This window comes from Thalia democratica, chromosome 4, assembly GCF_965202585.1.
Source record: "Thalia democratica chromosome 4, ktThaDemo2.hap1.1, whole genome shotgun sequence".
NCBI classification, from domain to species: domain Eukaryota; kingdom Metazoa; phylum Chordata; class Thaliacea; order Salpida; family Salpidae; genus Thalia; species Thalia democratica.
This window is the reverse complement of record NC_139168.1, coordinates 37,134,066-37,148,016: the sequence shown is the minus strand read 5'-3', so window position 1 is coordinate 37,148,016 and position 13,951 is coordinate 37,134,066. Positions and strand designations below refer to the sequence as shown.

The 13,951-nt window shown below is 25.9% G+C and overlaps 1 protein-coding gene across 1 annotated transcript; it reads left to right on the top strand.

Annotated features, from left to right (window-relative positions):
- Positions 1 to 7,623: 7,623 nt before the first annotated feature.
- Positions 7,624 to 12,522, top strand: LOC145834792 (fructose-bisphosphate aldolase C-like). The gene is made up of 3 exons (XM_082942304.1): positions 7,624 to 7,809; positions 10,433 to 10,806; positions 11,543 to 12,522. Exons 1-3 carry the CDS (start codon positions 7,678 to 7,680, stop codon positions 12,120 to 12,122), a joined length of 1,086 nt encoding a protein of 361 aa, XP_082798430.1. The 5' UTR covers positions 7,624 to 7,677; the 3' UTR covers positions 12,123 to 12,522.
- Positions 12,523 to 13,951: the final 1,429 nt, after the last annotated feature.

Sequence of the window (13,951 nt, the reverse complement as noted above, 5' to 3'; positions counted from 1 at the left end):
AATTTAAAAACTTTGTGATTTAAAAATTAACATGAAAGCATATACATAACTACTTTTTTAATTAATAATTAATACTTTTAATACTTTAAGAAACATATTTTGCTATTAATGTGGAAGTTATTTGGTCTTGTTTTGGAGGACTTTAATTTAAGTATAAATTGCAGACTTTAGTGGTTTTTAACATTTTGTATTAGGCTTAATTCTATTTAAAGACAAAATTTCTTAGGTACGCACTACGCACCGCCGGTTGGGTACGCACTTTCGCGCTGCTGTGTTCAAAGTTCGTACTGTAGCAGCAAGTTACGAAATATGTTGTATTGTAATATCTTAAAAGCTTGGTTTTTTATGTAACAATAAGTATATTAATTTAACGAATTTGTAAAATTTATATGCAAGTGATAAGCTTTAGCCGTTTTTATTTTGCTTAAATTTTAAAACTTGTTTTTTAATGCTTGATTTTTATGAATTTTAGTTTTTATAAACTATAGCAATATAAAAGCAATAACAAAAAATGTGTGTCGGATAAAAGTAAAACGTTAAAATAAAGTTGTTCTAAAACAAGTTGTAAAAAGATAGTTGCAAGCTCATAATGACCATTCTTTATGATCAATGTTTAAGACTCTTTCAATCTTATTTTACTCTTACTTATTTTACAATAAACGACTTGTTTAACTTAGAAAAATAAGTCAAATACCAAAAAATAACTCTTTTGCTTACTAATTACAAAAAATGTTTACTTCTAATTTTTCTTTCTTTTATTGTAATTTATCTTTTTTTTTTATTATAATTAAACTAACATCTACTTCACTTTAAAAAAAATATTTCAGTTTTATTTTATTTTTAAATTATTTAGTTTTATATTTTTGTTTACTTGCAATATTTTAGTGCTTTTATTTTTGCAAATAACTGTTTAAAAATTTATTTAGTTTTTGAAAAAAATTAAAGATTTGACTAAAAAATGAATTAATTATTTTTTAGTTATGATAACATTATAAATGTAAGAATTGAACTAAAACTAAAAAATGTTTTACAAGTTATATATTTATAGTATTATTTTAATTAGTTGTTAAACTATTTAATTTAAATAATTATAAGTTATAAATATTTTTTTTAGAAATTTTGTTGTATGCTACAGGCATACTTAACATTAAAATTTTGAAGTAACTAGTTTAACGTCTACAATAAAGTCAAGAACTATCTGGAAAATTCAATAACCTAGTTGTAAAATCATTGAGTCGTTGAGACTATTTTGTCTTTTGAAAGTCAACTATTTCTCATAGTTGACTTTCAAACAATAACTATAGTATTACTACTGATACATATTGAAAAGAAAAAAATAAACTCTGTCTATGGTATGGATGAAGTGCTAACTATGGCTTATTTTATAAAAATTAAATATTAAAGAATCATTATATTAACACTATAAGTGTTTTGAAATTTATGAACTTAAAGGTTTTATGACAATTTTATTTTGTGTGGTAGAAAGTTATCAGACTTCCTCTTTCTCTACAACAGGGTTTCCCAAACTTTTTTCAAATTGCCCCCTCCAACAAGACTACCATTTAAAATTTTTTCTCTTCATCTGCAACTCTAAAAGATCTAGTGTAAATATCAAAACTACTAATAGATATACCTAAAATATGCAAAAAAGAATTGTAAGATATGTTTGTCGCGTACCTGCACTGACTCCAACAAATTCATTGTTTTTAAAAACTGGTATACTGAAATTTATTGAGTTGTTTAATTTCGAGTTAGTAAGTTGATGCTGAATACTTTGAGAGGATTTGAGGTTGACCACAGTTGTTTTACTCCTGTAAGTATGGTTAATACACACTATACAAGACATTCAAAAAATAATAATTTTGTTATTGAAAGACCTAGAACACAACTTGGCCTAAACTCCTTCAAGTATTTGGGCCCTAAGTTGTGGTCTAGTGTTCCAGAAATTTTTAAAAACCTAAAAAAAGATCAGTTTAAATATAGTTACAAAAAATTCTTGTTGAGCCAGTATACTGTGTAGGTTTAGAGTGCAGTGGTTGAGTATTTTGTGTTGCATGCAGATTTTGATTAATTGCTTTTGGTTGTTATTTCTATCTGTTTCTCTTAATATATGTATGGTCAATTTTGTTTGTGTCTACTTTGATCATGATTGGTTGGCTTTGGTCTGTTGATGGGGAAATATATTGTATGGTTGTGCGTGATTGTTTAATTGCTACTATCCAGTTTTTATTATATTTTTGTTATATTTATTTGTTAGCTGTATATATTAATTATTATTGCATAAATATAAGTTTTTTTATTTTTTTTATTTTATCTTCTTACTTTTATTAGACTAAAATTAATTCCACCAATACAAGTTTCAGAAAATACATTTTTCTTAATAGTTTTTATTTATTTTTTAATTTTTATTTATTTTTTTTTTCTAACTTATCTTAATTTTTAGATTTTTTTCTGAGTACAATTTCAGTAAATTAGTTAGTTATCAAGCTTTAAGATAATTATTTAATGCTAATGTATTCATTGTAATACTAGTTTTATGCATTTGCTCAACAACTGATTGTGAGTTCACTATGGTGGCGGTGATCACATGATTGGATTGTTGGTGTGATTTTTTTGTTGTAGTGCCGGTGAACACTTACTTGGGGATTTGAGCTTCATGATTTTCCCACACTTTGTGGTTTTTAGTGTTGAGATTTTAGCCTTGTGAGTGTTCTCCAAATGGCGTGTCACCAAGTTTTTTTTTTATTTGTTTAAAAGATAGTTTTTTGTTTATTTTATTTTTGGATAGTTAAAGTTAAATATTAATGGGGCAGGTAAAATTACATATGATGTAACACACTCACTTTTCCCCAGAAAACGTTTATCGTTGCAAGGGGTAGAGTTTGTGACTTATGTTTTATTACCAAAAAAAAAAAAAATTTTTTTTTACTGTTCATCTGCAACTCAAGAATATCTAGTGTAAGTTTCAAAATTACTAATATATACACCCAAGACCTTTTTTTTTGCTCTCATCTGAAACTCAAGAATATCTAGTGTAAGTTTCAAAATTTTAAAATTGACCAAAATTTTAAAATTGCCCCTCCCCACCCCAGGGTTGCCACTATACCTGGAAACCTGGAAAAACCTTGAATTTGACAATTCAGGCTAAAATAACCTGGAAAAACCTGTAAAAACCTGGAATTTTTAATAACTTTAACGTTTTCAGTTGTAAAATTTTGATTTGACGCAAAAAATCTATCATATAATTAAGATTTTTGTCACCATCAAAACTTTTTTTTATTAAAAAACACATTTAAAGTACCTTTACAGTATCTTTTCAATGCTTTTATTCTATTTAACACAGTTTCTTTAATAGAAAATAACTTAAAACTAAAAATAGACTCAAAAATGTGTACTTTTAAAAGCCTGGAAGAAATTTGGAAATCCTAGAAAAATTTTTGAAATGAGTGGCAACCCTGCCACCCTCTTTTGCAACTTTACTAATTTTTGACCACAATAATGCAGGGATGTAGCTTAAACTAATATTAGCTTTTCAGTTTACTTAAATTAGTAAATTTTGTTTATATATTTAGACTTGAAGAATTTTCAGGGTTTCCTCACACACAGGATGACTCAAGAGATATTTTGATGAAACTTGGTCAGGATGCAGGGTTGCCACTTGGTCAGGAAAAGTAGGGAAATCAGGAAAAGTCAGGAAAAATTTTAAAAAATGACAAAAATCAGGAAAAAATGGGGGGTTTTGAAAAAAAGTCAGGAAAAGTCAGGAAATTTGATAAAATTATAAAAAAAAGTCAGTTTAAACTTACAAAATTCCTTGTTTTACAAAGCCTTTAAATGGTAAAAATTAATTAGAAGTCCTTTAAAGTTAGAAAAAATTTCCAAAATTTTCCTAGAAATTTACAAAAATTTCCAAAATTTTATTTCCGATGCCTTCATCTGGTATAAATTAGTAAAATATCCTTTATAAAACTGCAAAATTTTTCTATTAATATATTGAACAAGTACCCTACTTGAACAAGCAGATTTTGTAAGCTTTTTAGTATTGATGATCTGTAGCAAGGACACTTCCATAGTGAAACTGATATATACACAAAAGTTTATCTAGCATAATTTTAGAATCAAAGTGTTTTTTGTTTAAATAAATGAGTTCTTTATAACTAAGCAGTTTGTTTGGTATTTTATGTAACAAGTTAATGTGTATACTTTACCTCTTTATAATTTTTACTAAGTTGTTTAAATTTATAAAATAAGTTATAAGAGAGGTATATGCCAAAATTACTTATTATTGTATTTTTTGTAGAGTAACTTAAGTTTTTAAAGTAAATTAGAGTATATTTATTTGTTACAAATTTTATACTAAATGATTAGAGGAAATATTTTACACAACAGATATATAGTTTACTTTTTTATGTCTTTTTTATACAGTTACTTAAGTATATTCTATTTTAATTGATTTTTAATTTAAGGATTTTATGTTAAATAGTTTAGGTAATATTTTATTAAACTAATTGAACAATTAATATAAGTAAAACTGATTGAAAAAAGTCAGGAAAAGTCAGGAAATTTTTCTTAGCTTGATCAATGGCAACCATGAGGATGACTTCAGCAGTTTAATTTTTTTATCAATAAATAAAATTTCTGAAAAACTCACTGCAGTTTTTTTCTAGATTTTAATTGAGATTTATATAATTTAGGTTCAATTATTTATTATTTTATAACCAATTTTATTAAAGAATCTGATATTTATTGATTTCATATAGTTAACAAGTTAATGTGTATACTTTACCTCTTTATAATTTTTACTAAGTTGTTTAAATTTATAAAATAAGTTATAAGAGAGGTATATGCCAAAAACTTATTATTTGTATTTTTTGTAGAGTAACTTAAGTTTTTAAAGTAAATTAGAGTATATTTATTTGTTACAAATTTTATACTAAATGATAAGAGGAAATATTTTACACAACAGATATATAGTTTACTTTTTTATGTCTTTTTTATACAGTTACTTAAGTATATTCTATTTTAATTGATTTTTAATTTAAGGATTTTATGTTAAATAGTTTAGGTAATATTTTATTAAACTAATTGAACAATTAATATAAGTAAAACTGATTGAGAAAAGTCAGGAAAAAGTCAGGAAAAGTCAGGAAATTTTTCTTAGCTTGATCAATGGCAACCATGAGGATGACTTCAGCAGTTTAATTTTTTTATCAATAAATAAAATTTCTGAAAAACTCACTGCAGTTTTTTTCTAGATTTTAATTGAGATTTATATAATTTAGGTTCAATGATTTATTATTTTATAACCAATTTTATTAAAGAATCTGATATTTATTGATTTCATATAGTTAACAAACTTCTATTTAAAAGAATATGAAAAAACTAATGACTCAAGACAGTTTTTTTGGCTTGAGAAAGGCAACCCTGGATATTGCTCTTAGTCTGAGCTATTCAAAAAACTTTTATTTATAAATAAAAATAAAAATTACAGTATATAGGAAAGAAAAAATGTAAGCTCACAACTATTATTAATGTATATGTTTTAAAAAAAGATCTTTAAGTCATCAAGCTACACACTATTTGCTTTATTGTCTAGATATCTAAATTTTTTAAGTAATAAAAAAAGCTTTAAAAAAATTATTTTATAAGTTTAACAAATAATTTATTTAAGTTCAAAAGTGGAAAGCATTAACTAGGAAAGTACTTTTGGTTAATTTTTATTATAAAAAACAATAAAAATAAGTAAAATTTCAACTTATCTTAGTTTTATACTCAAGATCAAAAAAAGTTTTCCAAATTATTAAACCAGTTTGACTTATAGACTTCTTATCAAAGTATATTTGTAGTTTTTTACTTCATATATACTGAATGGATTAAACTTGATATTACTGAAAAACAAATGTTATGTCAGGGTTCAAACATAGGCCAAATTGAATTTTATGATAAAAATAATTAGATGTAATTTTATGTCAGTTGAAATGCTGGAAGTTTTAAGAATAAGTGTTTTTGAGTAGATTATTAAATTGTGAATTTATTTCTAAATATTTTTTTTTTAATTTTGTAGGTTACATTTATGTATTTGTCAATACAAATGCTTGAAAGTTCCAGAAATTCTAAAATAAGTTTCAGATTCTTTTTGTATTCAGTAAATATTATAACTTCCTTACCAGTTATGTTGAAGCGCATAAGTGACTTAAATTTTATAAATTGAAAAGGAAAAATGATAAGCAAATTTATTAATGTAAATATATGATAAAAAGTTCATTTTTTTTAACTTTAAGACTAGTAAAATTAATGTGTTTTGTCTATGTTTTTATTTAGGTCTTTAATGTGTAGGGGTATAGGTTATTGTAAAAATAATAAATATGTCTGTACATATTAGTAAATATTTTTTTTTGATTTCTATACAAAACAGACAGCGTTTTAAAAGCATTATCATTAGGCAGTGGTGCGTTGAGGTAGCAACTTGAAGTTTTATTTAACCGAACATTTTTAAGTTTAAATGTAGTCCATTCTTAAAGTTTAAGTATCTGATTATTGGTTCTAAAATTGTATATATTTTTTCATTTATGTTGTTGTTAGTGTGATGTAGTGATCATTTACTTTTGTGTTGTTAGTTTGTAAATAAAATATAGATTAAAAATCTATTATGTCCTCTTTACCCTTTCTATTCCTTATACCTTTAAGAACCTCCTAAATTGCAATATTGTAGTTTTCTATTGATGCATTCAAGAATTAAAATTATAAGAATCAAACCAAATACAAGAAAAAATAATATTACACTAAAAATCTACCTTCTATTTCATTTTTTAACAATTCCTTAAATATTTAATATAAGTCCATTACTAATATTTAATCTTGTCAATGCAGGATTTTTTTTTTAATTTTGAATAAAAAATAAGTTTTTTTTTGCATTTTTTACCTAAAACATTTTATTTTATTTTTTTGAAAAATTCCAACTTTCAAAGTATTTTTAACTATGATTGCTGAAAATGAAAGAGAAGATAGATTTTTAGCAAGTTTTTAAATTTTTTAGAAAATTTACAATTACACAAAAGTTACACAAAAGAACAGCACTTTAGCTGTTTTAATTTGAAAAAACTTAAATTAAAGTATTTAATTTAAAGTATTTAAACTGCATCATTTATTCTTTAAGTCTGTTTTTGTTAGTATATTAAGTTAATAAAATTTAATTGGTGTTAGTAACATTTAAACTCACATTTAAAAACCTGAATGCTTAATATTACTTAGATAATTAGAAAACAGTACATGTTTAAACATCATAAGTTTTGTTTTCAAAAATTAGTCATTATCCTTGTTAAGCTTTTCTTATTGTTTTATAGATTAAAATATCTTATGTCTTACGAATTAAGTTGAAAAAAGTTAAGTATAAATGTGAATTACTTGTAAATTTAAAGCAGCATGATTGTTTCAAAGTTACTATTATATTTAAGTAATTTAACTGTAAATGTTAAGTATTTAGTTATTCTAGTTTTTACTTATAAATGGCTCAGCAAAAATGAAATATTAAGCTATAAAAGTACTTTGTTAGAATAAAACAAACTTGAAATAATATTTTAAAAAACTTGAAACTATTTTTTTTGAAGCAAAAAGGTAAAGATTTCTTTAAACTATATTATAAAATCATAGACATAAAGTTTATCTAACGTCAAAAACATGGTTAAGTTAACTGATTGTATGAAGGATGAGCTGAGGTCTATTGCCAAAAAGATTGTTAAAGATGGGAAAGGAATTTTGGCTGCAGATGAAAGTAATGGAACTATGGGTAAAAGATTAGCTCTAATTAAAGTAAGAAAACTTTGTTTATATTAATTTTAACTTATTACATTCTGCACGCTCATTTGAGGTCTAAGTTCTTTAATTTTTCAAATATTTAATTATTAGTTTTTTTACTTGTGTAATAATTAAAGTTATTAAGACAATACATTTTCATTTTTTTTTTGTTTTTACTGAACTTCAATAAATATAATTCTTTATGTGTGAACTTTACAACTATTAAAAACAAAAACTGTATATTTTCCTTGATTTTCTTAATTTTTATTGGTTTCCTTTTATTTCCTTTCATTAAATTGAGTTTAAAAAATACTTGATTTTACTTTTTTTTTTGTCTAGTGTTAAGCGGACATTTAATTGCATATACAAATTTTAATTTTTTTTCCTATAAAATGTATTAGTCTTATAGACTATATCCAAAGTTATAAGAATTTTCAACTTCAATAATTTTAAGAAAATAATATACAATATTTGTTTTTTTAGAGTTTAATTAGAACCATGTTTTACTTAGGGACTCACCAGTTGTAAAATAAAAAAGTATTAGGAAATAAATCAGGTAAAATTAATTTTTTTTTAACTTTAAATTTATTTTTTTAATTAGATTTTTTATAAGCTCTTCGTTTTTAAAGTATTAATAATAACAGTAGTAATTTTAAATTTAAATAAAAAACATTATTACATGTAATATAGCTTTTTAAATATTTTCTCAAAAATAAATAAAAATTAGTTTTTGTAGGAATTATTTACTAAATATATTTTTTAAAGTTACTTGTTACTGTACTTTGTTTATCATTAGTTTTTACTATATTTTTTTTAACTTTTGAGTGTCTAAAAGTAGGATAAAAAGCCCTTTGAAGCTTTAAAAAATCCTTTGAAAATATTTTCTTGATTAAAAAAGAATTAGTGAGAACTCAGCTCTGATTAAAAGTGTTTTATTCCTTAAATTGTTGCTTCAAAAAAGTTATAGTTTCTGCTATAGACTACATAAAATTTTTCAATAATCTTTTTAGATATAACAAGTTTTGTAAAAAAATCCGATACGACCATATGGAATCAAAAAATTTCAAGGCCAATTTTCTCAGAACTTTGAAAAACTTATTAAAAATCTTTCTCCTCCTTAATTTTTTATTTATAAAAAGTTTTTGTTTGTTTATTCTACATTTTAATCACATTAAGCTGTAGACTTAATTTAGAGCCACAAATTAACTTAAAAATTAAGATTGTCAGCCTGACGTTTTTGCTCATACTTTTTGCTCCTGCAGATGGGTTGACTTTCTAACACGTTTATGCTTAAGACCTTCTGCAGGCAGCTTTGTAATTGTTTTAATTATATTGGACATAATAAATATAAAATGCTTTTATGCTAACTTATAATTTATAAGTGAGTTTATCTATTAATACTAAAGACTATTCTAAACTACTTTATACAAAATTAAACAAGACAGTTCAGGTGATGTATCTATTATAAAAAAGAACCACACAACAATATTACAAAATTTCTATTTCAAAAATATAAGTTACTTTTAAAACTTTTATAAATCACTTGGCAAAAGTGCAAACTTAATAATAAACAAAGCTTAGTGCAGTAAGCTCAAAAACAATTAAAAACCTGACAGATAATTAAATCTCTATCAAAAGACTTGAAATAATTAATTAATTTTAAATAAAAACTTTTGTTGAGCAATAAACTATAAAGGCTTAATAAACTATTAAACATGTAAATCTAGCTCAAATATTTAAGCAATCAAACACCAGTTCATACATAAAACTTTATATCTAAACTATACTTATAATATAAACTAAGATGTTCAAATACAATCCTTTCAGTAGTTCCTTCTTTCAGCTACACAAAAACACACTACTGCACATATAAAAATGTATTTGTTATGTTTTTTATGAAATGTTTCATCAGTGATTTACGCCTGATTAACCCTCGTTTCTTATTGACTTTAGGGTGCTTTAAGAGTTCGCTTCCATATATGGTCATTGTGATCTAGCTCTAAATAATCTTTAAGTATTCAGCGTTCAAACCATGAATAATGCAAGTAGTTAAAGTAGTTCATTACACTTATACAAAAAATATACTTCAGTACTAAACTAATTAAAACTATAATTAAAGTTATAACTCAAAAGTTTGTATTTAAAGTTGGTTATCAACAAATGTTCTCATTTTTTTATCTTACTGTCTTTTTAGCTTTTTTCCATAAATTTACGTGATTAGGGTTGGCTTAATTACTCTAAAGAGTGGTAAAATCCTGACTCGGTTTTTATTAGATCATAAAAATATAAGAAATAAAAATATGATCTCATTTATACTTTGCATGATATATACTTTAACTGTATCTGGATTTTTATATTTGTTTTACTTTTTTATTCTATATAAGTTGTTTCAATCAAAAGATAAAAAGTGTAAGCATTTTAGAAAGCTTAAACATATAGGTGTATTTACCAAATAATTAAAAAACAGGTATTTTAAACTTTAAATTAAAATTAATAAAGAATCTAGAATTTATGAAGTTTTTTTGTGCATATAAAGTTATTTTTGATCAGTTGGTTATAATTTGAGGTATTAAACTAAGTAAAAACCTTGAAACTTTAGTGTGCTTGATTTTAAATAATATATCAAAAAATTAAACAGGTTGACAACGAAGAAGAGAACAGACGCGACTACAGAACTCTGCTTATGTCTTGTGAGAATGAGATGTCCAATTATATTGGCGGAGTAATTTTGTTTCATGAGACATTGTATCAAAAAGACAACAATGGAAAGCTGCTGAAAGACCTTCTCAAAGAAAAGGACATCGTGGTAGGCATAAAAGTAGACAAGGGTGTGGTCAAGCTCATGAACACTGAAGAAGAAACTACCACTCAGGGACTTGATGGTCTTGGAGAAAGGTGCGCCCAGTACAAAAAGGACGGCTGTGATTTTGCAAAATGGCGTTGTGTGCTTAAGATTTCTGAGCATGAGCCATCACCTCTTGCTATCTTAGAAAACGCTAACGTGCTTGCAAGGTTTACATTAGAATTGTTAACTTAAAACTTTAAGGGCATAGTAATAAACCTTGCAATATTTAGAAAATTGTGTCGGAACAAAGTTAAAAAATTAAGATTTTATGACTAAAAAGCAAAAAAAAAACTGTTTATTTTTTATTTTTTTGTGAAATTTTCAATTTTTATATAAAAAAAAAATTCTGACAGAATTTTATAAATATTGCAAGGAACATTTCTGAAAGTTTGAGGTATTTATCTCAAAAAACGTAGGAGAACATAGACTTTTATTGAAATAGTCTATTTCGCAATTTTAGTTTGTGCCTCCCATAAGGAACCTATTGTAGCCTACGACTTTGACCGACTATATCTCAAAAATTAGTTTGAGTTTTTATAGTCTGTAAAAAGCATCTTGTAGCTTAGTTAAAACTCTATAAAATAAGATCAAATTGTGAAAAAAGTCATTTAGCCTTTCCCTAAGCCCTTAAAACAATTTGATACTTTATAAATATAAATACAAGTATTTTTTATTAAAATTGCTAATAATGTTCTGACTGTTTTTTCATGTGTATTTAGTTGTTTCTACATATTGACACTTTTTAGAAAATTTTGATTTTTAGAAAACTACTTTTTATTTAATTATCTCTTTTTATCCGACATAAAATTAGAAAATGTGAAAAGTATATGATAAAAGTAAGAAAAACATCTCTACTAACATTTTAGAAAATTAATTTGCCAAATTTGAAATTATTAATTTCAGATATGCTTCAATTTGTCAAATGAACGGAATTGTACCAATTGTTGAACCCGAAATTCTGCCCGATGGCAACCATTCCATTCAGAGGTGCCAGGAAGTCACTGAAAAAGTTTTGGCTGCGGTCTACAAAGCCCTCAGCGACCATCACGTCTACTTGGAAGGAACTCTCCTGAAACCCAACATGGTTACCAGCGGCCACGACCTTGTCACCAAGGCCACGCCCGCAGAGGTTGCCAAGGCGACCGTAACTGCTCTGAGGAGGACCGTCCCCCCTGCCATGCCGGGAGTCGTGTTCCTGTCCGGGGGTCAATCGGAGATAGCCGCCACTGACAACTTGAACGCCATCAACAACGTGCCGGAGTGCAAGCCGTGGAAGTTGAGCTTTTCCTACGGAAGGGCGCTGCAGGCATCGGTGCTTCAGGCGTGGCAGGGACAAGCCGAGAACGTGCAGCTCGCCCAGAAGGTGTTCATGCACAGGGCCAAGATGAACTCGTTGGCTGCCAAGGGTCAGTACGATAAGGAAATGGAGGGAGAAGGAGCGGCCGCGGAGCAGAGCCTGCACGTGAAGAATCACACTTACTGAGTGAACATGCGTTCTGCACTTTATATATTTTGATAGTTTAATCTCTTATTTTCTACATTTTAATATACCAGAATAAGTTTAAAATTATTAATATTAAAGCTTTACCTATCACATTGATTCAAAAAAATATTTTAAGTTTTAGAACATACTTTGACTAAAATTTTTAAGGTTTTACCTAAAAATCTGTGAAGTAAATATTTTAAGCTGCTTTATGCACACACATCATAAGTTATACTTCTTTAGATTTAACGCTATATACACATTTTACTACGTAAACTTAGTTATTTATCAGTTCTTTTATGCAAAAAGAAGCTTAATGTGTTTTGTTTTTTTAATAAACGCATGGTATTTCTTATAAATTTTCCAAGTCTAACATTTAGATTAGTACCTCCTAAACTAGGAAGCAAAATTGAAAGTATTAATAATAAACAAAAATAGTTACATATCATTAGTCTTTGCAATCAGTTTTAACATTTAAATACAAAATAGTTTATACTTAATTTGACTGTTTACGGTCTTGAAGTAATTTTGATTAAAGTAAGAATTTATACAGTAATTACTTGTTCAAGACTAAGATAATATAGTAGTGTAGGACTAGTTTTTAAAACATGATGTACTAAGTTGTAAAAATAAAATTTAAGAATTGTTTAAATTTTACCGCATCTTATGTCTAAAATTACACTAGAAAAGCTATATTTTGACAACCTTTCTTTATATGATGTTTGATTTAGTAAAATTTCGTGATTATAGAAAGACAATTTAAATAGGAACTTTTCTACAACACAAAGTTTCCAAATATATTCGATTAACTAACTGCCGATACTTGTTTTACGAAAAAGTATTTTGTCACAATTTTTGGCTAGTGACGAATGTATAGTAATGTATTCGACATATAAAAGCTGAAAACCATTGGATATTTAAAAATTTTAATCCGAACCTGGGTTAAAATAGATTTAAAATTTTCAAGAGTGTTTTGACTAAAATATTTTGTTATACATTTACTTACATTCATGGTGGGCATATTTTTAGCTGGTCGGTCAGATTTACTAGAGAAGTTTTTCGCGGGCCGGACAAGAAATAAATCGTGGCGTTCCGCGTAACTTTGGAAAGTAACACTATGGATATTTTTAAAACTTTAAGGTCCATATTTTATTTCTAAAGCACTAAATGCATACTGAAAACAAGGTTCATAAGCTTCACGCTGAATTAAAAAAAAAAGAAGCCAGTTCAAATGCTTGAAAATCTCTGAATTTCATAGCAAAAAAAAAATGAGATTTTTAAATAGACATTTAAATCGTGGTTTTCAATTTAATTGAGCATTTGATTTTTATAGCCTTAACTTTACTAATTATTAAAAAATATCAGTATTAATACTTAATAATATCTGATTTTATAAAAAATAAATGTAAAGGATTTTTTTGAGTAGACCATTAAAATGTGAACTTACTTCGTAATACGCATTCGGTTTTTTAGCAAATATGTCAAGTACAAATGCTTGAAAATCTTAATTTAAAAAAGCTTATGTTTTTGATTCGAGTAGATAATACTATCAATCGTGAACTTTTCAATTGACGCATACTAAGACTATTTGCAAAGACGTGAGTTAGTTTATTAGTGAGAGGGCAATGTCCCAAGTTGAGCGTATCAGTGTCGATTTTAAAAATGTCTGTAGCAGTTACATAATTGTTCAATTTGCTAAAACTTTAATATACTTTTCAGGTGCTGTATATAACTGAGTATTAAAAAAAAGTTCTATATAGTTTTGATCATACTACTTAGACCAAAATTTTTAAGTAGACTCCCTACATGGTACAGTAAGTCAAGTCTTT